This window comes from Lonchura striata, chromosome Z (genome assembly GCF_050655825.1).
Source record: "Lonchura striata isolate lonStrDom1 chromosome Z, ASM5065582v1, whole genome shotgun sequence".
Taxonomy (NCBI): Eukaryota; Metazoa; Chordata; class Aves; order Passeriformes; family Estrildidae; genus Lonchura; species Lonchura striata.
In genome coordinates, this window is record NC_140740.1 from 16,913,057 (window position 1) to 16,938,481 (window position 25,425).

The 25,425-nt window shown below is 36.0% G+C and overlaps 1 protein-coding gene across 1 annotated transcript; it reads left to right on the forward strand.

Annotated features, from left to right (window-relative positions):
* The first annotated feature begins 6,995 nt into the window (after positions 1-6,995).
* Positions 6,996-23,193, forward strand: ANXA1 (annexin A1). The gene is made up of 13 exons (XM_021541489.4): positions 6,996-7,041; positions 10,513-10,592; positions 12,744-12,837; positions 13,620-13,714; positions 14,417-14,530; positions 15,099-15,189; positions 16,157-16,236; positions 17,147-17,203; positions 18,552-18,645; positions 19,184-19,279; positions 20,350-20,408; positions 21,279-21,401; positions 22,805-23,193. The coding sequence occupies exons 2-13, from the start codon at positions 10,527-10,529 to the stop codon at positions 22,862-22,864; spliced, it is 1,029 nt and encodes a 342-aa protein (XP_021397164.1). The 5' UTR covers positions 6,996-7,041; positions 10,513-10,526; the 3' UTR covers positions 22,865-23,193.
* Positions 23,194-25,425: the final 2,232 nt, after the last annotated feature.

Consider the following 25,425-nt stretch of genomic DNA (forward strand, 5'->3'; position numbering starts at 1 on the left):
TTCATTGTGAACCTTTGTAGAAACAGTCCACAGCTAATGTAATATCTATGACTATTTGCTCTGCTGTGCTAATTTGAATGTTTTATCATTTCAATGGGATGTAAAGAACACATGTAACAATGTGACCTCTACAAAAGGCTTTTTTGAGAGAGTATTTTTTTTTAATGAACTATTTTTTGATTTTTCTTTTTATGATTATGAAGGGTGTTTTTGTGTTCCTTTCTCTTTCCTCTTACCACGGGGGGGGAAAAAAGAATAAAGAATGGAAAAGGAGAAAAAGAGACAATAGAAAAATCAAGCATCTGAACAAATGAGAGTGTTTGATTTTAAATATTCACTATCTTATAAAAAATAAAAATATATCTGACAGATTATGTTTCCAAATTATTTTTAGAGTAATAAATTATGTAAGACATATTAACACTACAACTCCTGCTAAATGAAGAAACTGGCAAAGCAAACAGAAAATAACAGACTCCCTCTAGTATTTAAATAGGGTATTATAGGTTTCTACTTAAATTTTTAATTTTCACTGTGATGTTTCTTGCTTTGTTTAATCTTTGAGTGCTGTGTAGTAGTGCTAACTATTAAATAAACACACTAAAATAGATTGCTAGTGCCACAGCTATCTCGACATGACTCCTTTCAGTATGTTTGTTTTGGCTGGTATTCTTGCTAATTTTACTTTAAGAAAAATCTTTAGCTCACAAACCTTTATCTTTTTACTTAAAACACCCTTCAAAAATCCTGTATCTTTACAGTTACACTGGCTTTTTCTTAAATTAGCATCACTGGAACTCACTACTCCACTCTTGTCTCTTGTATTTTGTTATCCATGACAAATAATGATGTATATATAAATATATATATATTATGTATATATAAATTTCTATGGATAGGAGTTTAATGTTCCTCTTTGTATATTCCTAATGACTTTGATTACCTTATGAAACTTATAGCAGCTCCAGGGATAAATAATTTAAACTGGTATAGAATTGAAATGTTGCATTTGAAATACATTTGAAATGTTGCATCTGCATCTTTCTCCTTTGAGAAAAATCAAATGCAAATCAAACTAAGTTATGTACCTTGAGGCAGTTCTATAATGGGACAAATTACAACTAATGCAAACATGCCTTGAACCTTGTTCTCTCTGAAACAGAAGCAAGCTTAAACTCTTTAAAATTTCCCTTTAATAACTGTGACTTGCACCATTGTGCCCTAGTGGTATTTCTTCCCCAGAAGTTTGAGGCAATTCAGTCTAGAGTAAAACTGAAACAAAAGGAGTTTTCTGGGGTTTTACCTGCAAACACAATAAAGATTTCCTGTTCAACATCACAATGAAGGTGTCTGTAGGAAATATCCTGGATACAAATCATATTTTCCTGAAAGCCAACAATAAACTTATATTTAAATCGAGGGGAAAAAAATGCATAAAATGGAGGTTAGAAAAAATACATTTTCAAATGAAATACTTCAGTTTAGATTTTTCACTATCAACACTTTAGTATTGTGTAGATTTGAGAGAAAGGTACATGAAAAGTTCTATTTTTTCTGAGGTTAAACTATTCTAATGTTCCATAGAAGCAAACAAGTTTTGCAATCACTGACTAATTGTGAATTAGTTGTCTCCTAATTTTGGCAGGTAAGCTGCTGAGTGAAATAGTAATAGCCAAGCAGTCTCCCAAAACTTCTAAGCACAAACCACCCTCACTGTTATGGGAACAAGATGTTACACGAGTGAATGGAATGCATAGTTTCCTGAGGTTTTTATGACTGTTCTTACCCCACCTTCAATGTACACAATAAGCAAAACATGATTTACTATTATGCACTTATTATGTAATTCTTGTTTCTTCATCGTAGTGGGACCCAAGTCAGGGCGATGCCACTCAGAAAAAAAATATGACCTTGACTGAAGTGATTCGGAAGATTCAGAGCATGGCACTTGCTCCTCATTGTAGACAGGGAATAAAATATGTTTTATTGTTTAACCTCGACATTTTTTGTTAATAGATCCACTCACTGGTATGTATTTCAACAGCAACCAATGGAGCACAGTTTGCTAAGAATGTTTTTATAAATATTTATAATATTAATTTACTTTAAAAGAAAAAATGGTGCAAGAAATGGCAGCAGATGTAAAGTTACTTCAAGGAATCAATTTCAGAATGCCGAATAAACTGGGAAATCCCAGATGGATATATTTAACCTGCATATTGCAGTACCACAGGTGGTTGATCTGCTGATTAATTTTTTGCTAATTAGTATTGTCTCTTCTTTCTTTGAAGTCACAACAACTTAATTGTGCAGCAGGGTTTTGTCTCTTGTAAAGCAGAGGACTGCTCATCCTGCTGCTTGGTTTCCCTAGAAGAGAAAGCCCAGTTCCCTTCCTCCTAAAATCAGTTGTGACATACCACCAACTCTCTGGTTTTGGTTTTTTTGTCGGGGAAGATGTTTGGACATTTTCTCCATTAAGGGCACTGACATTTCCACAGCTTTTATGCACAGTAGAATTGTTTAAATTCACTTATGTTCCCTGGACCTGAATGACTCTTCTGTCATTATTTGCACCCTCAGATTAGCATTGTACACTGCATAGGACTGTAAAAAGCTTATGCATTCCCACTTTTCCTTGTCCCCTTAGCACTTTCCCCTGAATGTTCACTGAGCTTTACCTTCCACTGTAATTTACTATTTCTGTCAGAACTTTATCATCAAACAGGTCTGTTTCACTCTACTGTGATTTGCATGAAGATACGTGTAACAAAGTCTTCCAATGTTTTTTTCCCAGAGGCTTCCTAGAAGGTCTACATTTTCCTCATATAAATTACTTTGGCACACAGTTATAGGGGTTTTTGTCTAGAAGACTATCTGAGATATTGAAAAGCTTCTGGAAGCATTTCTCTGAACTTGAGTTAATTTAAACTGAATAGGATTTCTACTCTCCAAAATGATGTTGCCTTGACATGATTTCTCATGTGGTTACTCTGCTTGTTTCTATGAGAGGATAGGCTATTTTTATTTCTCTGTGTAGGGGGCTGCTCATAAAAATTTTGTGTGTTCTGGATAGCCAAGCCATGTTTAACCATAAGACTCAGAATATCCCATTACACTTCTAAAAATTTAGGAAACTGCAAAGAAGTATTTACTGCAACTAAGAGAGCAGTAAGTATTAAAGTTGGTTATAGAAACAGATGTGTGTTTGATTAAACCATGGAATTCCTGCTGCCTGAGAATTATTGCTAATTTAGTATTTCATGAGGCAATAACAAAATGCAAATCCATGTTAAAAGACAGAGGTGTTAAATATTTTATGCAGTGTAAATAAAATGAATACTTGTTAGAAGATGCCTCAAAAATATTTATGATTTGTTTTGCATCAGTATCAACAAATGCATGTTGCCCAATCTTTTCCCTATTTACAAGCTTGCAAAGAGGTTCAGAACTGAAACATGATTTGAATGGAAAATACAATAGAAATAAACTTTTAACAGATAATCCATAAGAGATATTATGCAGTTTTGAATGTCTTATTGTGTCTAATTAATATTTTTTTGCTTAAGCATGAAACTAAAAAAAGAAATTGCATATCTAGATTTGAATCCATCCAGCCCATAATATAGGATCACAGGGATATACATAATCACAACCTAAATGGGCTCTAGATGGACCTCACTAGAACCATGCAGATCACGTGCAAATTAATAGATAGTGTAGCTGTTCTCATTGAATTTGATATTTAATCTCTTGTGTGTGTCAAAGGAAGAGATGAAGGTCTGAGGTGGCCCTGTATCTCAATATGCAGAAAGATATTTTTCTGAATAATGTAACTGAGACACACTTCCTAAAATAGGATTTGTACAGGAATATGTAGCAAAAACACTGCATGATCTCTGGAATGTCTTCTTGGGAGCATTACTGCCTTCAGTAGGCCTGCTGTAAGTCATACATACTCTTAGATCTGTATCTTTGATATTAATGTCTCTGTTGCCTGTAACCTGTGTAGAGATGCTACGCTGCAGGTCCTGGGTGCCTAAGGAAGCCAAGTAATGTGTTTCTCCTCAGGTTTTTAGGAAGTCTATAAAAGCTAAGGTGCCAAAGATCAGAGAGGCAGATTCCCAGTGGCTCTGGATTGCTATCAGACGGTTCAAAATGGATGGCTGTCATGGCATGAAACAGGCAGAGCTCTGTTTTATGATTTATTGCCTGACCATACTGTCAGTAGCTCCCTCAGGCTAATGCTATTTCATAACAATGTGAGCATCAATTTTCTCTTAAAGTTTATCTCATAGGCAGTCTGAAGGTCATTTGTAAAATGTGGTAGACTCATCATTTCCTAAATTTCTGCAACCTTAACTCTTCTTTAAGGCACCTAGGGTGGAATAAACACAGAGTTACAGCAGGTTGGTAGCAGCCTCAGAAACAGATGTAAGGGCTGCTGCTCTCGCTCTCGAACGCCATGAAAATTCCTGACTCACTTTCCTATCATTTTGTGTAGGATGGATTGCTTAGGGAAATCCCATCTTCCCAAATGAGCTGAGTCATTACTAGCCTTAAGAGAAATATTTGGCGTGGCCAAATCTGGCAGTTTATCAAGTTACCATTTTTCTTTTCTATATTCACTGAACATTTCTGTTTTTCTCTGTTGCATTCCATGCATTGAGTGTTGTAAACAAACATATTTATTTTTGTCACTTTTGAGACATTTGAACCTCTACAACAGTGGCTATATGCTTTGCCTCTTCTGAAAAAATTATGACAACTCAACAATAAACAGTATGCAAACTGTGATAGCTTTATGAAACAAATGACATAGTAAGAGTTAAAAACTTAATAAAAAACAATTGTTAAGAGCTCCATCCAAATGCAAAACTGCATTTTTTTAAGTGGCAGCATTTTGTACAATAAAGCACTCTAGTGCTGATGGTGACTCAGCTGAGGTCCAGGAAGACAGTGAGTCAACCAGCATCTGTCCACCCATTAAGGAGGAAAAGCAAATGCAACAGCTTCTTCAATGACTATTAGTACAAGTTGTACTTTCCTGTGATATCACTCTGAAGGTGGAACCATTGGCCTGAAAGACAATACAATTATATTTTAAAAAGCCCAAAAACCAAAAGTAAAAAATACCATGATAAAAATGGGGTAGGAATATGATTATGAAAAAACTATATTAGAAAAAAGTCAACATGGAGGAGTGTCTTACTATGCACTTCTAGTACACTGATTCCTACCCTTAGCTATGCTCATTAATAGACAGGGGAAACAGCTCCAGAAAAAGAGTAAAAGTAGAGGTTCTGGCCAACACCTAAGCCAACTGAAATAAGACTGCTAGTGTCATTCTGAAATGGAATTTGGGTGGGCTCAAGTAGTCTGTACATCACACATCATAATTAAATAAACAAATCTACATACATCTGATAGCTTGCTCACTGTATCCTTGTCAGCTTCAATTATTCAGTTTACTGGAAACATCTGAAATACTTTTGTCAAATGATAAATGTACAGAGGGAAGGGAAATAGCAAAGCATAGGAGAAAATTGCTCTCAGAGAGTCAGGGGGACTGGGGACTCCCTGGGGGCTAGAAGTGTTCCCATGGGGCTCAGCAGGCAGGACCTGGAAGCCCTCCTATCCCATCACCCCAGCCAGCAGCAAAAGACGTGGAGTTGGCACTGTAGGCAGCCCCAGCTTCAAGCATTTGACACCTCTCTGGGGATGGGAATGTGACAGACCATCAGCACATAGGCTGGGTCCCACTTTCAGTCCCAGCCCTCTGCAAGGCAGCAGGGCAGTAGCTCAAGTGGGGAATGAGGGCTGAGGCTGCCGTATCCTTAGCACTCCTGGAGGCTCTCTCAGGCTTCTGGGATGGGGACCTCCTTGAATGTGATGAGCAGATTACTCTGAGCAGCACATATTTGGGTGTACAGAGAAAGATGTAAGTTATGCAAGAACATGCATGTCTGTTATTTTGCATTTGAGAAATTTGTGAGCATTCCATCTAATAATTACCATCAGTCTGTTCCTCTTCCTCTTCATACAATTAATTGCTAGACATGGGCTTCAAGGAGAGACTGCATTTCATGTGTGTTCATGTGGGGCAGATCAGCCATATTGGAGGTACCTGTGCATTGCAGTCAGTCAGCAGGAGGAGGATGAAAGTCTGCTGGGACCCCATCTGCCCATTGCAAACACTTCTGGTTCAGCAACAGGTATTTCTTCACTGGGCACCATGCTCCAGGCCAATCTGAGGTGTTAGTGATGGCGTTGTGCTGTGCTGGCTTGGCAAGGAAGTGCTTGCAGAAAACCTTCTAGCAGATAGGCCCTCATCTTGTGCAAATCACTCTCGCTTTGAACTTCAGAGTTTAATCTGATTGTTTCAATTTATTTCTAATTATGTAGGTGCCAATTATTGCCCTTGTATTAAGTCTGCTTTTTCTATGAGTTTGTTTCCAAGAAAAAAAAAGTTATTTACATGAAATACATGTTTTATTCCTGAGTTATTTCTGCCATGGACCCACATTCAAAAGCTGCAGAGCTGATAGCCACCGGATCTCAGTGAAGTGAGGATGCTGCCTTGACTCTTCACCCTTTCTTCTCCCTAAGTTTCACTGAGCAAAGATATATCTTAATACAGTCACTTTTGAAATTATATCAAACATAAATATGTGAAGAGAATTACCCATTTTTTTTTCTTAAGATATAATTGTCTGATACCAAAATATTTATGGCAATTTATTAAAACTGAGGGTGTGGTCAGGGCAGGAGTGCTACCATGGCCTGCTCATTTGTTGTCTTTTCCCTTCTGAAAGCTGCTCATACTTTCGCCAGCACATAGTTTCGCAATGACTTTTTTTTTTTTCCTAATGTTTTTAGACTTTGGGTGGCACCCAGATATAGCTGCTGCAGATGATTACTAGGGCTGTGGAAACACTGGTTGCTGGGTGGAGTTTCCTGCACAGGCTACAAAAGCTTTGAGAGCCCTCTGCTCCTTTGCTTCTGACTGTGCAGGCCAGCAAAACGGTGCTAGTGAGGAGAAAGGTAGGATTTTGTAGTTCATTATTGCTCTCTGTAGACCCAGCACTTTAGGAATTGTATGCTGAATTTGTCAAATGACCTGGTGTAAACTTTCTGTGGGTTGGACTTTTATTGTCAGGGAAAAATATGGGTGCAGGTAGGAGAAATTCTTTCTATTCTAGAACATTTTACATAAGGGCTAGGGAAATTACTGCTTTTATTTAATGCAATGAAATAAAATACGGTTAAAACTTCAAAAGCAAACTTACTTGTAGTAGACCATTTCATTTGCTTTATCTTTGCCTTTTTAGTAGGCTGCTGTAGAAATCTGTAGTAAAACCGGAGTTCCTAGAAAACAATGCTGTGTATGTAAACTTAAAAAATAGCAGCAGCTGTTGTTAGTTCAACAACAGTTTGCTGCACTATGACTGTAGAGCAATCATTGTTCATGAAAGTGATGAGAATCAAATATCTTAGAAATCAAATTAGAAATCAAATGTAGAAATCATCCCATGTTTTAGAAACGTAAGACAAAATCTTGCTTTTCTGACTAAGAACTTGGCAAAGCCATGTAAAAGCTGTGTCATCTGGGGTTCTTGCTGCTTTCCTTTTCCAGACTTTTACAAGGATGAGATTGTTTTTTTCTTTGATGTTTCCAAATTCAGAGACTTTCTACTGCAAAGTAAATTACTGTATTAGATCTCCTGCCTGTTTTTCTGACTGACATGACTGTAATTTACATCAAGATCCTGGTATTCAGCGTTTGAAAGTAGCCAGGCATTTGACATGCTTCATGATATGGTTAAATAAGCATAGATAAATGCTGTCATTTGACACAGATTATAGAGTAAAAATCTAGTTGTGTCTTTAAATATTTTTAATAAAGTATTTTCTCAAAATCCTAAACATTTTTGATTGGTCCTTTTCAAGGGTGCATCTTCAAGGGATTAAGAGCCAGACAGAAAGCAAAATTGTGGTGATTTTTGTGAAACAACCGTTAGGGCTTTCAGTCTGGATGTATGTCTGATTTTTCAATCCTGTTGTGATGTTGATCATTCCAACAGGGAATCAGTTGCTTCAGTCCTTTTCATAATATATTGAAGTGCTATTTGGACTGAATGTATCCCTCCTGGATTTAGGTATTGTTAACAAGATCTCTTTACATTTTATAGTGGCAGGACAAAGTATTGGCAAGATCTTGTCTCCATCAGGGGGCTGGCTTTCTAGATGCCAGCCTTCTTTTTACTTATCAGCTGTAGTTTCTTCCAAAGCAGAAGACTTTTATATTAAGTTGGTTTCTTACCTTACAAAGCTAATTCAAGAAGACTAAGGTCTTCAGCTCCCTCCAAGGGCTGTTGACTACTTTGACTTATATTAAAATTGCATTTTTTCTTTACTAGATGGAAATAGATGGATCTGCATGCCAGCGTCTCTATTTCAAAAGAAAAGGAAAAAAAAAAAAAAAAGAACTTTAAAAAGTTTTTAAGGCACAGACTTTTTTTCTTACTGTATCATTTAAGCCAGAAAAGACATGAAGCTTTAGAGGCTTAATAAAACCAGTTTAGTATAGTCTAGTAGCCTTCTGCTCTAGCCAACCCCAAAAGCATGGGAACCTTTAGATCTTGGTGTCATGGGTGCATGTAGCAATATGTAGAAGAAAGGGATGTGCTTCCTGAAGGTAGCTCTCCCTGAAGAATATTACTTTATCAGGCAAAACACATGTCTTCTCAGATCTGGTGCTGGGAGATTGAATCTTTTTTCATAGTTTGAAGTGGTTCTCTGCTCTGTGAATCAGTTAGTCAGCAGACATACCAGGACATGCCAGCACTGATGACTCAGTGTTCCCAGTATGGAGACTTTCAAGTGTTTCCGTCCCGCTGCATATGGCCTTCATGTGTGCTGTTACAAAATGCAGCAGAATTTTGGGTACCATACTGCTTCATCTGCCACTGTTAACTTCGGTCAGTAGAAGGATGCAGAAGTCACTCTGACAGCCTGAGCAAAGTGCAGGTTGCAGTTGTGCTGTGAGCATGCTTTTCTGATCCTGAATAAATAGCAGGTCATAAAAGTAGATCTTTAAATCTGACTGAATATTCTGTTCATTACTTGCCCATTTGAGACTTACTGTAAATAACATATTAATCCCGATTTTAAATCAGTTTCAGCTTTTCTGGCAGCACTAAATTCCTTCCTGAGGGAAGGAAACAAAAGCAAGAGATTTTTGAGGAAGAGGGAATATGGCTAGCTCTTACCTTGGAGAGAGCTGCTGGCAGCCTGTGTGAGGTATTTATTTGTCACTTTTTTGACTGCTGAGTGCAGAAGGAAGCTTTACAGTTTAGCTGTGAGGGGAAGAAAGAGCTGGGCTGCAGCTACACTCCTTGGTTCACAACTTCAAAGTCAAAAGGCTGGTCTCTACCCTTCCTATAGGACAGAGGGGATGTGTTAGCAGCATAACTAACATGATTTTTTAAAATTGTGTATATGATCTGTACTCCAAGACTGCAAAAAGAATTTTGTCTCTTAACACCAGTTTCAAAATCAGTCTTGTTTACTCAGTAGCACTATCTCTAGTTATTGCTTACACATCTGCTTTAAAACCAAGTCCTCCCTAGACCTTGCTGAGGAGGAGTGTTAAAAAAATAAGTTTGAATAACTTGAATAAAAAAATCTAGTTTGAATAATTTTATTTGATAAACTATTTATTTCTTCTTTCTATTTCCTCACTATTTCAGTTAACAAACAGAATATTCCCCACACCAACAACAGAAGTTGTTATGAAGCAACCTGTTAATTATTTTTGAGTACTTAATGTTACATCACTTCTCATTTTTTCCTTTTCTGCATAATGACTTTTGGGAAAGATGGGTGGACTTTCTTTCTTAGTGGTAAAAAGCAAAACTTGTTTTTATTTCCTCTTCTTAAATTGGTAATGTTTTATTATTATTATGCAGAAATTGTAGAAAAAGCAATGTATACAAAACTATCCAGATTTACTCATCTTCCTTAGAAAATGTCTAGTCAAAGAAATTACACGAAAGTATATTAACAAGGGAATTTCTTTTTTCCTAACATAATACACAAGATCTCCACTGTCAGTAAATGATGAGACAAGAACCCTTGTTTACAAGGGAACTTCAAAATGATCAAACTAAATGGGCATAGATGATAGATTAGCTAATTGGTTTCTAGTAACTTGCCTTTGTAAGTAAATGCTAATGTATTGCTGTAAGAACATACATAGTACTACTGCTGTTCTTATCTAAAACTTCTGAAAGTAGCTAAGAGTGTAGGGGTGAGCAAGCAGCCGTGAAGCATCACATCACTCATAAAACATCAAAGTTGCTTGCCTCCAATAGTACAGGCCAGTTACCATGGGGACATTAACCACAACATGTCATCGTGCTAGATAAGTGATTTTGAAGGTAGAAAATCTAAAGTTGCACTGCTGCTCAAAATGATGGAAAATTGTTTGTAACTTGATACATCTCTTCCCAGAAACTCGTGTCACCATGGCTATGGTATCAGAATTCCTGAAGCAGGCATGGTTCATTGAAAACCAGGAAAATGAATGTATTGTAAGTATCATCAACTTTTGAGAGAACCATGCTTATTTTCTTGTGGTTTAAAGTGGTGTAAAGACATCTAAACATCTTTCATACATGCAAATGGAGGGAGAACAGTGGCAAAACTATCAGATTAGAACTGGAACCTAATTTTATTGCAGTGTATAATCTAATGTAACCATATAACTAGGAAGTTTGCTGCAACATGAAAAATTGCTCCTATTTGCACCTATCAGTGTAGTTATCAATTCCTCGGCAGAACTAGTTAGTGTGATTAAACTGTAATTCCCAATGGCCAGTCACTGACTCGCTCAGATCGGCTTCTTTAATGTAGTGATCTGATCCTGAGTTGTGTGAATGTGTCTGGACATGTCCAGGTAATATATGTGAAAAAAACAGGGAGTCTTTGTGTGAGGAGTAGGAAGCCATGAGTTGGAACCCAGGAATGTAAAGGAGGAAGTAAAGTCACTATATACTTTTCATTTCATATGTCATGCTGATGGTGGAGCAAGCTGTAGCAGGTAATAAAAAACCTCAGATTATGAGTACGGTTATACATTAAAAGGGAGGGATACAGCTGTGAGGAGTCAAGAGTTACTGTGCTAGGATGATACAGAGAATCTTTGTGATAATGAGGTGAAGATACTGAAATGAAAGCAAAGGTAAAGCGGTACTCTGTGAAATCACACAAGTTCCCAAAAAAACTTGTAATTTGAAAAGAAAATTATGTAGGGGAAATTTCAGTAAACAAAAGGTGTCTGCTCTAGGCCCTTGTTGACCCCACAACATTTTGTGCACAAACCTTTACTCCACCCATCCTATTCCCATTCCGTTCCCAGAGTCCTGAGACATTCTTGGCTATGGTGGTTACAGAGGCTTTTGTATTGCTGATAGGTAAGTTTGACATGGGAACCAGCATACAAAGGTTAGCTTGCAAGATTGAGAAACAGGCAGTGAGGCAGTCCCACTCCTTTGTTGACTTAGCACACAAGACGCAATGATCTCTTGAAAAGTATGCTGGAGACTTAAAATGCAGAGATTTAAGTATGAGATTTAAATATCTTTATGCTAGAGAATTAAGTATGGAGTCTGTCTGCTCTCTTACAACTCCTAGTGAGACAGTTGTGTAGGGAGATGAACATTTAATTATCAGATGCTAGAAGTGTACAAAATTCAATACAAACTGTTGTATGTAAAATATGTATTCATAAAACCTTGCCCTTTCTTTTGGGATATTTTGTTTTAAAAGGCAAAGGATTAAAAATTTGAAATATTAGTTTTTGAAACAAGAGAAAGACTACAGGGGGATTCTGAGTCATCTAGCTAAACTAATGGTGTCTTCTAATACGAAATCTCACCATATATCACAACAATGGTAATTTTCTATAAATCTTTCATCCAAAAGTCTTGGAGCATTTTATATTTCTGTAATAGTAGTAGACTAGAATCAGTTATTTAGTGCTGTTGGGTTGAGTGCTATATGAGTTATTTAATGCTGTTAGGCCTACCTGTAGGAGGATGTGTCATGTTGCTGACAGGACAAGCCAGATGATCTGTTGTACAGTTCCCAGAGATCTTCAGCCATTGACTAGGGAGTGCCCATCTAGGAGCAGATTGACCAAAATCAGCTAGTGGATAGTGCTTTGCAAAGACTGTGGCTTATGTTTAAAGTTTCAGAGAAGCTGGGCAAGAGGTCTCCACTTCCTTGCAGGGTTAGGCATGAACACTTCCCCAAGGTTTTGAATGCAAAAAAATGAATTAGCTGAGGACACTGTAATGTGGTAACACAGTCAGTTTGCATAAGATGAGGAAAGAAACTAGCACTTTACTGGAAGTGCCTGTAGAATTTAATTGTGGTTTAGAGCCTTTAAAATTTGAGCATAATTTCCTAATTATGACAGTTATCTTCCTATGCAACCCAACTTACACTAAAAAGTAGGCGTTCAAGAACCTAAATCAGTTTATGAAGTACTTTTTTGTTTAATATGAGAGCAAGGCATAACCATTATTGAACCCGTTCAATGACCTGTAGCTACAAAACTGTATGTTTTTGATGATAAAAGGCAATACCAAATGCATGGTTTATTTGGGCATTCTAAACTGTATCTGTACAAAAATATTCTTCGGTATGAGCAAATTTTATTTTTTATTTTCCCTCTGCAGAAGAGTGCAAAAGGTATCCATGGAGTACATTCATACCCAAATTTTGATCCATCAGCTGATGTTGTTGCTTTGGACAGAGCTATTACTGTAAAAGGTAAGAGGAGTAAATATTTAACTTAATATATTAGGACTCTTCCTTGGAAAATTTTGAGAATAGCACTGAATAAAATACGGGAGCAAGAGGCAGTTGCAAGCAGGAGAGGTGCCTCTACTTTTAAAAGCTTGGCAATACATTAAATTATGCCACTTGGTGAAGAATCTCAACTCTTTGATAGCCTGATGTTGTATTATGCTTTCAGACCTTAATGCTATATTAAAGTTCTGGAATATGTTGAAGGAAAGGTTGCAAAAATTTAAGGAAAGAAATAGTATTATAACATACCATACTAATATTACAACATACTATACTTTTTGGCTTGATTTCCACAGAATTCCTGCAAGAGGCAGTGATTATGATGATAATCTGTTTATGCTTCTGTTACATATCTCTATTTTAATGAAAATCACATTTGGTGCTTTGTCTGTACTTCTGAAGGTATTCTAGTTTGACTTTCTGAGATTAAAGGAGAGTGCCATCTAATTTGTTTTTTAGTGTGGGTTTCAGTTTATTTGGGTTCTTTTCAATTTAGTGGAAGATCTACACTCAGAACACACTGAGACTTTTTGTATGAAATTTCTTTGTCCTAGGTGGATCTATTTCTTAGCTACATCACTAATCCTGTGAGATTGTAAAGGATAACAGCTTTTCCTTTGGTTAAATTTAAGTTTGTCAAGAAATTAAAATATGAAATAAAGCAGATAATAATTTTAAAAAAATCAGTGGCTAAATGATGTATATATTTTGAATATACTGGAATTTTGTTTGTTTATTCACAGGTGTGGATGAAGCCACCATCATTGACATCTTGACTAAGAGAACAAATGCTCAGCGACAGCAGATCAAAGCTGCCTATCAGCAGACTAAAGGAAAGGTAAAGTATATTCAAACCAAGCTTAATTTTCACTCAGAGTATCAAAGTTTCTCCAGGCTCAAATGATATATATGAGTAAAGATAGAATACTGAGTAGGATAGGAGAGTTGTAAGACCATAACACTCTTCCCCAAGTCTACCAACACTGCTATAAAGAGGGGCGTCAAGTGATTTTAGAACATATTTAGATAGGCAGTAGAATAAACCAGATTTTTTTTTTTTTCACCCCTCTTAAATTTAGGTAAAATTAAATATAGTCTCTTTATCTTCAGAACTTGTCTTTTTGTTTAGGGTGATATTACAAATGTTCACTTCAAAGTTGCAATAAACAATAAGTTCAAATGCTGCACAAATAAACAACTCAGTCATAATTATAAGAGTAATATGACATTATCTTCTCTTGAAGAGCAAGCAGCCTATTTTGAGTCTTCTTCTGATGCTGTAAATGTTTAAATATAGCTGAAAATATGTGAAAGCACTTGAGAATACTTACTGAAAAACCCTGACTGACACTTTAATTAAAATGTCAACTGTGAAAAATTTGAACCTTGAAGTAGGGTTTCATAATTCTTTCTATTAGATATAGGAATGATGTAGACTTAGATTGATCAGAGGTCAGACTAATTTTTGGACTGCAGCTGAACAGTGGCTACACTTCTACCATTCATTAACTTAGTGTATTTCTTATTCTTCCTGAAACAGAGTCTAGAAGATGCTTTGAAAAAAGCTCTGAAAGGCCATGTAGAAGATGTTGTTGTGGCTTTGCTCAAAACTCCAGCTCAATTTGATGCTGAAGAATTAAGAGCATCTATGAAGGTAAGGCAAAATTTTCAGAGAAAAACTTTCCTAGAGAACATCTTTATTTATCAAAGCCTGTAAATAAACTGGACATAGATTTCAAGGCTTGTGTATCTTTCCTTTAACTTCATTTTGTTAAATAAATTTATATTGCTAACTCAGTTTATGAGAACAAGACCAAATAATCCCTGCTGAATTTCAGAGTTGGGGGAGATTCTTTTGTGAGACTGAACTCTTCCCTGGCCTCTGAAAACTGTTTGCTAATGGAAGCTGTAGCATTTACATGCTATGAATGTTTACATAGGAGAAAGAAAAAAGGAAGGGAGGTCTTTTTTCTTCATAGATTTTAAATTCTTATCTTCTATGTACACTGTTTGATCCTTTTAGCACTTCTTGGCACCAGTATATTGAATGTGATAAAAATTTAATTTCAAAAGAGCTGAAATTGCATAATATGGAAGAACAATATTTTAAATTTTTATTTCTCACTTCAAAACCAAGCCAATGATTTTAATCATATTTCTATTATGAATTTTATGTTTGTTCTATTGAGGAACATCTCTAAAACTTCAATTGCTTTTATCAGGGGCTTGGTACTGATGAAGATACCTTAATTGAGATTCTGGCCTCAAGAAACAACCAAGAGATCAGAGAAGCCAACAGATACTACAAGGAAGGTAATTTAGAGCAAGAAATAAGTATTAAGAAGCAAGAAAGAAGTTATACCATTGTATAACCTTATGGCAGACACATCAGAGTTACAGCCTCACTTACCATGAGGAGCTGAGAACAAAATAGGATACAAGTGAAGCTTCAGAAAAAATTAACAGGGTTGCTGTGGAGGGAGATCATTGTGACTTTTGCTGACCTATGTAGATCCCAATAGTGAAGGAAAAGATACATAACCACTGCTGGGATTTTGGGTGTCTAATGGAATGAGTCACACATTCAGGTATTTTCTTGGATGCATGCAAAGACAAGCTGCTTTTCTTCTCCTGTAACTAAACCTTGGCTGACATTTTAAGATAAAAGCATAGGCTGGGAAAAAAAGAAATCCTACTTAGTTAACAGCAGAGACATGTTAGCAGTAGGAATAACCAGTGAACTGTAGGGGGAAAATACTTGAAGAAATTGCTACAATGTAATGTGGTGTCCCTCTTACATGCAGAGTTTACTGTATTGTCTAATTAAATCCTGTTTTCTGAGATGATGAGGTAACTTTTACCAAGAAATTTCTTCATAGATGCCTATATTAAAAGCTTTATTTTTTCAGAAAGTTTTGTTTTTGATTTCCATACTTACAAGAACAGCCAGAAGTAAGAATGAAAAAGTCTCAGAAAAAGGTTTGTGTATTTTATTAGCAGAAACCTGAGACAATGTTACCTACAAAACCTTAGAGAAGTACATTTTTCAGCACATTTTATGTTTAATCTCCAATTTCACACACATCTCAGGATTTAAAGGGTATGTTACAAATAAACTACTTTACTTGAAGCCAAATGAAAGTAAGAAACCCACATTTCCAGTGGGCATTTTTAAGTGGGAAATTAAGAAAATGCTGTAAAATACCATGGGAGTGGTTTGATGGGACCTTTAAAGATTACATAGTCAATTAAGTTACAACTTCAAACTTTTTGATTGCAGTGCTGAAGAGAGATCTGACACAAGACATCATCTCTGACACATCTGGAGACTTCCAAAAAGCTTTGGTTGCTCTGGCCAAGGTATGCTGTGCTTAAGCCTTTTGAGTATCTATAATCAAAAATCAGTGTGATCAAGACTACTTTTGAGAGACATGCAGTAAATGAAGATTAATGCAATATTTATTTCCTTGCATTGCTTTTTTAAACTTTCATATCCTAGACCATTAGAAACAGTTCTTAAACAAAATATAATGAGATCTTATCTCAAACACCTTTTAAAAACTTAATTGTAAAACAATAAAACAATACTCCTTTTTAATCAGTTAGCTTTTAAGACATTTTTTGTACTATCTTTAAGCACTAGAAAAAGTAACAGGCATAATGTCATGTCAGTTGACTAGAAAAAGAATAAATGTTTAAAATTAGAGGAATGAACTTTTTTCTTTCCTGTTAATGAATATTTCTAGTAGTTAAATAATGGGACAAGGTGTTTTGTAAATTTACATTCAAAACTAAATGAGTTCAAACACTGGACCTTCCCAATTAAAATACCCTTTTAAAATTAATAAAGATTTGATTTTTGAGTATATGTATGTGAACCTTGTACTTGCATACAGGATGATTTTTTTATGCATTCATGTGCATGGTTTAGACTTCCAGTTTTAAATTTCAAATCTGAAAGGAGCCTATTGCATGATCATCAGGGAGCAGGTCACAGGGCTGAAGCCTGTTTCTTTCCTGTCAAGAAACAAATACTTCCTGTGGATTTTTAGGTAGGAGTTAAGAAATAAGTCACTGATGTCTGTAGAAGTATGTTCTCTGATTACAAATACAATGATTTTATTCACAGGATGATTCACATAACTGCACCTATTTCAAGTTTTGTATTTGCTTATGTATGAGAGTGGTGCTGCAGAACTCTTAAATGTTGAGCTTTAGAGAACTGAATGATTGTGAGTACCAGTGAAATTTTATTTATTTCTTTATGTAGGCTGATCGATGTGAAAATCCTCATGTGAATGATGAACTTGCTGACAATGATGCCAGGGTAAGATCATACTTGGCACTTCGCAAAATTTCTTCTGAGACTGTTGAATTTGCAAAATTTCTTCTATTTGAGATTCCTCTGGCTGTCTGAATCCTGTGCATTGCAGACAACAGAGATTTCAATGTCATACAGCAATTAGTTCTGAGGAGAGAGCATTGTACAAAATTCATGTAAGTTAATTGTATGAAGGAAATTAGATCTTCTCACTAATATCTAGCTTCAGAAACATTTCTGTGGGACCTCGCCTAGTTCAGGAAAAGCATGAATACCATTTGAAGTACAAGTCAACAAGTGGAGGAATCTGACCCAGTCTTGCTTCTGTTTATAAAACAATTATTGAATTAAGGGTCAATGGTGTGCTCATCTATATGGAGAATCAGCTACCATACACTGACCATTGTGAACTCTACAGCATGTTACGTATTGGTATTGCTTTTTAGTGACAAACCTTTCAAGATTATTGGTAAACCTCAGAGACATTTTCTCAATAATTATAACATAAACATCTGAACTTTTTCTTATTTCTTCCAAAATTAGTGGGACTATCATTGCTAAAATCTTGACAAAACTCAGCAATCCTTGCTGAGTTTTCACAAACAAAATGTTACATCACATTTACAATTTAAGTTTAGATGAATTTAAATTGATTTTTTTAAAAAAGCCCAGCCAAGAAAAGGCCATGGAGAAATACTGCATTAATTCCTGTTACATGAAGAGTTTAGTTCTGTCATCAGCCGAAGATATGAAAATAAATGAATACTTTTTCTAAGTTCAGAAATTGAGTGTTGTTTATCTTGATGCAGAGTGTTAAATCTTCATGCTTTGGGAAGATCTTTTATTATTACTCTTAGAGATGCTTGAGAAGGTGAGGAAAATGGAGGAGACTGATCTGGTTTTTATTTTCCTGGAAGTAAAAGCTCACTCCTGGAAAGATGAGGAAATATTTAGTACATAGGTTTCTCCTGCATATTGCAGTTAGTTGCAGAAATAATTTAGTCAGTCTTACAAAATCCTACTAGTCCTGAACTTCCTGAATTTTGTCAGTTTTAAGAAATCCTACTGGTCCTGAGGCTTTCATGCAGACTGCTATCATGATAAATGAAAAATAGCTTCATTCAACGATGCTGTATACCCAGGAAAGCTAGACGTTGATTGTAAAATGTCATATTGAAAATAGGTGTGGAGTCAGGTAGGGTAGAGTTTTGATCTGGATTTTATCAAGGAATAGGGTTCATTACTAACAAGCAAATATACTCAAATACAATCAAATATACTCAAAATACAGTATTCTTGTTTGAGTTTTACTACATCCATATTGACCTTGTGACCTTCTTTTTTTTTTTGACAGGCCTTATATGAAGCAGGAGAGAAAAGGAAAGGAACGGATACTGGTGTGTTTATAACTGTTCTTACTAAAAGAAGCTACCCACATCTTCGGAGGGGTAAGTTTTCTGGGATGATTTTTGAACATCGCCTGGTCATGAATTCAGAGAAGATACAGATTATCAAGACATTACTCTCATTGGAAGTATGCCTGTTGATAAAGAGTGTTGTTGGCAGACTAGCTGTTCTTTCAGTAGCAGAGATGATCAGTGTCATTTAGGGTATTAAAAAATCTGAAATCTCAGCTGGGTTATGGTCACAGTGCCAGGCAATGAGAGCTCCCCAAAGTGGTCTTCCTTCTTAGCCAGTTTGCCCTAGACAGGATGCTATCACACAGTGATACAGGCTCTGGGGTAGTCAGTTGGCCACCTCTACTCCAACCAATGGCAAAGAACCCTTCCATCCTGCCAAAGTCCCATTCTGTATGCTGACTCTGACTCCTTCAGCAGTAACTGATGTGCAGTAACACTGCTCTTTACAATGTGCTGCCTGAAGAAAATGAGAAAAATGACCCACAAACTGTCTTCTACTACAGCCGTGAGAACAGAGTAGGGCAGAGACAATGCAGGGAGAATACTGTTTTTTTCCATTATTTAGTCTTTCAGAAGTACACCAAATACAGCAAGCATGACATGAACAAAGTACTGGATTTGGAGCTGAAAGGTGATATTGAGAATTGCCTCACTGCCCTTGGTAAGTGATTCTGCAGATTGAAACCTACTGTATGTTCTGACTAAACTTAACCTTTTGTTTCTGCCATAATTCCTCTGATCAGAAACTGTTCTGTACTTAGCCTGCTTAATAGAGAAGCTTGCTAAATAATACCTTGGAAAGTCTAATCTAATCATGATGATTTAATTTACCTGCCTAAAATCAATTGAAGTTAATGAATATTTGGAATCTCCTAATATTTGAAAAGGTCTATTAAGGAGAACAGATGAGTTGCCAACATAGGAAAACCTTTACAAGAAACGAATATGCTGAAAAAATCTGTCAGAACAGGTATAGTTTGTATCAAATATCTAATAGTTTTAAACATGTCTTCAACCAAAGCCACTCTTCTCCAAGTTTCATGTTGCAAGAATACTTATAATACTGATTATTATAAACATAAAAAATTCTTTCAGTGATTTTGTTCAAGAAAATGTTCATATAAACTTAGTGACTGTTGTTCATTAACAATAAGGTAAGGAAGGGACTCCCTCTTACCAATGAATCAGGGGTGCAATTGGAATCCAGGCACCCATCTTGTTCTTAGCTTTCACTTTCATATCATATGAAAATATATCATATCAAACATACTTTGGATAAAAGAATGATTTTCATCAGATCACTCAATATCAAAATTGAACTGTAACTTGGTTTACAAAATATTGGATTTTGTAACCTCCAGCTCTGCTATAGAAGGCATAAATGCTTTCATATGTTTCTTCTTGGGAGCTGCAACACCTTCATTAATTTTATAATTAAATATAAATATTTGTTATGAATAATTATAAATATATAAATACACATTTTATAATCTCCCAGCAAACTAGGGAGAAATGTGTTGTTTTTATGGTAATTGTTCTGCCCTTATTGAATTGCTTTCTGAATAAACAGAGGAAAGGCTCTTCCTGTCCTTGTACATTATGAAGAAAGGTAACAAAAAAGTACATAAATAGGGTATGTGGGTAGGAAAAATAAAAGGGTTTTGAAAGTGTTTTATTATACTTTTCTGACATGTATAGCAGAAGTGACCTTGTCTCACTCCTTCATTACAGTAAAATGTGCCACAAGCAAGCCAGCTTTTTTTGCAGAAAAACTCCATTTGGCAATGAAGGTAATATAAATAAAGATCTCCTCTTTGTAAACATGATGTGCTTTATAAGCAGAAAAATAAAGTTAGCCAGAGGTCTCTAGGCCCTTTGTTTGATAGAAAAAACTGCAGAGGGAAATTCAGAGTATTTGTCTCACTCCTTTTATTGCTTCCTTTGAAACCTGAGACTTTCTGTTGGAGGAGTTATCTATTTGCTGTAGTGTGCTCAGGAAGGCATCTGTCTGTCCACACATATCTTTTACTGTTACAGGGACAGGAAGCATACTAGAACCCTTATGAAACAGCAATTATACTAAAAAGGGAAAAGGAGAGCGATTAGAGATCTCAGCAGGAACCTTGTGGAAGGCTAATCTATAATGAGATATCCGTGATCCTTCTGGCAGGTTTGGAACCCATGTTAGTGAGGCAGCTGGAGATCATGAAACAGTCTAGTATGTAGGTATTGTCGTAACTCCTGTGACTTGGTTAGAAGCAGTCTGGGAAAAATTGAGTAAAACATTATGGAAATGCACATCACTGCACTACTAAAAGAGTAATTTAAAAAGGCAGTAAAGTCTAGGCTGTCCTTAATGAGCAAGCATAGTGAAGAAGATGTCTGTTTTTAGGAAACAGCTAAAAGAAATATTTAAAAATACTAAAAATCCTTAAAAACAACAGGGTGGAGGTAGCCTGTCAGAAGTATTTTGTGCTCATAGGGCAGATATGAGACCTCCCTTTTACTAGAGATACTAGGAAATGGAAAGGGGTATGCTCATCCATACAGAAGTCTGATGGATTAACATATGGAACTTGATCAAAGGAGTTTCAGTGACAAAGTAGAGTAATTCCTTTCTCTATTTTTTCTCCCCATTTCTTCTTTGTTTCTCTTAACAGGGTGCTGGGACCCGGCACAAAGACCTCATCAGAATCATGGTTTCACGCCACGAAGTGGATCTGAATGAGATCAAAGGCTATTACAAGAGTCTGTATGGCATCTCTCTCCGCCAAGCCATTATGGTAGGTTTTCTCCCATGTGACACATGAAACACAAAGCAACCAGATGATTTTTGAAGTCTGGTAAAGATCTGTTAACTTCTCTGCTTCTCAGTTACCAGTTCATCCTGCATAGCTCATTGCAGATGAATCCCTTGTGTTGGCAATGGCCCACAGGCTGGGACAGCCAATTCTTTTTCTAGGTCAAAGTCGTTGTCTGAAGAGCTATAGAAATACTAGTGATACATGTCTCAGAATATCACCTTACAGTAGAATCCAAGAGCTGAAAGGAGAGTACAATATCCCCAAATTCTTGTACTTAAGCAGTACCTTGACAGGAGAGTGGAGATGATTACTGTGAGCTCTGGGGGAGGTATTTGACACAACTCGATATTGGCTTTTAACATTCAGGGTACTCCAGCAAATGAATTTTTAATTTTATTAACATGTATTTGGTCTGTTTTCCTTATGGCCTAAGTAAATGAGTTAAAGTAACAAAAATATTTTATTAAAAGGGACTGACTACCCAATGTACTTTTGAGAAAATTCAAGTGGTAAGGGACTTGAAGAAAGCTAAACTGGCAAAGCATCTTTGTGGAGAGTAGGAGGCACTGCCAAAAAAAAATAGATGTCTTGATTGGAGTAGAAACATACATATATGATAGTGCCTTTTGGATTTTTATTGATGTCTGCTAATTTTTCAGTTAGGTGCCAAAGGTCACTTTTTAATCTTCCCTTAAGCATGTGTGTTACCTGTAATTTGGTATATAATTACACCACCTCATAATGTTCCGAAGTGGTGATAGCATCTAAAAGTGTTGAGGCATAGCTTGGCTACACTGAACAATTCATATACCTCTGAAAACTAGATAAAAATTAGAGAAAACAAGAAACGCATGTAATAGTTACACTGCATACTTAATGCATATTACCCATTTTTACCAAGCTGAATAAGCAATCCCATGATGAGCAGAGTATCATTGTATCATTGCAGTTAGCCTTTGTTTGAGATGCTCCTAGACACAATGTGTATACACAGTGTTTTAATATTAATGAGCTTTAGACACCACTGTTCAAGAAAGAAAGTTTCACTTTTATTTAGAATAAAAGCTTAAGCTCCTGGGTGGATAAAACTCTTCTGTTCTTCTCTTCTTCACTGACACCACTAAACCTCCTAAGATTTTTGCTAGCCTTGTCTACCTATGCTCCACTCTGGAAATGCATGTGTTTATTTCTAGATCATACAAATAACTTCAGTGACAGTGCATGGTTCCAGCTCAGTCTGTGGCTTACTTGTGTTTTATCAAGTGATTAATTCATATAGATGGAGCACTGATATTTGATCAATGTATATTGAATGTTAATTTAAATTTATTTTACTTGAGACCATTCTAACAATTGTGGGGTTTTCATGCTTAAATTTACAGGATGAACTCAAAGGGGATTATGAAACCATCCTGGTGGCTTTATGTGGAAGTGACAACTAAATTTCATGTTCCTGAAATGCACTGAAGCCCACTTGCAGAAAATCAATATATTTGCATGTCTTTGTAAAACACAGGCTTTACATACAGAGGTTTCTGTGGAATGGCACTTAGTGCATACATATTATGTTGAAAACCTGTAACCAAAAATGTTTTTCTTCAATATCCTTGCTCTGAACAGTGTCATTATTTCTGGTTGCCATTACTTATGCTAAGTGAAAGAATGCCCCCCCACCCCCGCAAGTTTCTATTCACGTGATTAATTATTAACATTTTTCATAAAGTTTTAATCTATGCTAAGCAAATAAACTTTTAAAAATAAAATTCCAAAATGTGTAACTTTGTATATCCTTTGTTACTATTCTGCATTTAATTTCATGTTGTGTGAGTGCAGTGTATGTGAGGGGGAAAATCAGTAAACAGCTTAATCAAAAAACAATGTAGTAACATCAAGTATAGCTTTGATATGCATAAGATTTCTTTTTGGCAGCATGCAACAGGGTTTCAACAGAATCATGTCCTTTCTGAAAGCCCAGCCTAACTATTCTACTTCAAAATGGGAATGAGGGAGCACTTAGAATTTTTATTTAGACTAAAGGAGAGGATAAAGTTAAACATGGTAGTAGTATGAAAACAGTTGTTGTCTGATTAGAGGGGCTTTGCCAGACCAACACAGGAAATGTTTACTGTGAATTGCAGCATTTGAAGAACGTCTAATTTTAAGGCATTCACTATTTTTTAAAGTATTATATGTATGCATCTTAGAGGCAGTTGCATTTTGATTGTATTCTATCTTTGTCTACTTCTAAAATGCAAATGCCGATTGTTTTGAAGAGGAAGGATTGGTACTTCATGCCAGCTCAATCCTCCTAGGCATTCACTTTTGTCTAAGAGGCGCAAGTTTCTGTGCAGTTAGGGAACTACTTTCTTAAACATGGAAAGCAACAGAAGTTTTTTTGAGAATTCCATTCATGTGGCTCTTTCTTACAGATATTTCACAATTGCTTTAAATGTTGTTATCTATTTATTGCCATGGAAACTTGCTGCCCTTTATTATAGGCTGGAAACTTTCATACTGTGAAAAAATAGGACTGAAGTTAATGCTTGTGAAACACAGCACCTTCTACGTCACTGACAAGAAGGCCCTGTGATAGTCTGAGTAGAAGTGAGAGATGTTTCTAAACAAAATCAAAGATTTTTAGGTATGCTGACAAAAATGGAAAGGTAATTTCCTGGTCTTAAAAGGGACAATTCTTGTGTTGAAAGAGCTATGCTGCACAGTAAAGGGGAGAGGCAGAAGATTAAATGGACCAGCACAAATAATCTTCGTTTTCAATGCAAATTAATAATAGCAGCAGCAGTGAAATGTAAGTAAAAGTCTACATGCGATAGTTCTAGTCAGATGGTCATTAAGATAAGATGGATTACCACAGAAGACTAGTAATCAAAGGTCGTTTGGATTTTTTTTTTTTTGTTCCTGTCTTTTTGCATCAAAGGAGCAAATGTCACATAAAATCACTGCAAATGAGGTTTAATAAATCCTTAAGGACTCCATTCAGTAGCGTGCTTCTCTCTGTGCTGAGCTTCAAGGATGGGGAGAGTCCACAGATTTTTACCAAGAAAGTATATTTACATTTTTCCTCCTGCTGTTTTCTCAACCAATATGAGCTACTAAGCACCAGTATAAGTAAAAATAAGAAAGCCCAAATAAAAAAGACATTTTTCTAAATTTACCTCAAAATCCAAAAGTCAACCATGATAATGTTGTATTGTAAACTTTTTAGTACTTACTCAGACTGTCCAGAGAAAGGCTTTTTGGGGCACAGTGCTGGAAGTTTCACCACTATTTTAGTGAAACGATTAATGAATTTTATAAACTGTCTTCTGATATGGAGCAGGTATTTCATAAAAATTACAAAAATAAAGGAGCCTTTGATGAGGTGTGACCATAGAATAGAAGAAATGTAGCCTGTTATGTTTCAAAGATAGTAAGATATTTTTTTGGAAAGTCATGTATTAGAATTTGAATTGCATTCAAACATGTGAGGAATGGTGATTCACTCAATGGGGAATGACTGTCCAGCCATTTAAAGGTGACGGAGGGGACATGAGTGGTTAAATTAAGAGCAAATGTCATGGGAATGTGACAGAGGAAATGTCACTGTAAATATGTTACAGTGAAGGCCACAGTGAAATTCATGAGAAGGATTTCCTTGCTTTGGTGTAAATTGGTGGGGGAGGGGGGGCAGAAAAAAGGGTCACAAGAAAATTGAAATAGGATTTTTTAAATCATTGTACACTTGTAGTCTATCAGCAGAAAATTAGTTTGAAGGCATAGTTTCACAAACATGTAAATTAAAGTGTAACCCTGCATATTAACTAGGAAAAGCTTTCTTAAGGGCTGGTAACTTTGAAATTATTTAGAAAGATATTGGAAAAATCATTCCTTCAAATGGTACTAATTCTTTCATGACTATTTAATAAAATAGACTGGAAATGCTACATTAGTCACATTTAATTTATTACTACTTTATGATTAACCATCTGCTGCATGAATTGGATGG

Excerpts from the sequence above, each read along its gene's own strand:
- ANXA1 (XM_021541489.4), top strand. The coding sequence starts at position 10,527 with ATGGCTATGGTATCAGAATTCCTGAAGCAGGCATGGTTCATTGAAAAC. Across the intron at positions 17,204-18,551 it reads TTGCTGACAATGATGCCAGG|GCCTTATATGAAGCAGGAGA; the intron begins GTAAGATCATAC and ends TTTTTTTGACAG. Across the intron at positions 20,409-21,278 it reads AACTCCATTTGGCAATGAAG|GGTGCTGGGACCCGGCACAA; the intron begins GTAATATAAATA and ends TTCTCTTAACAG.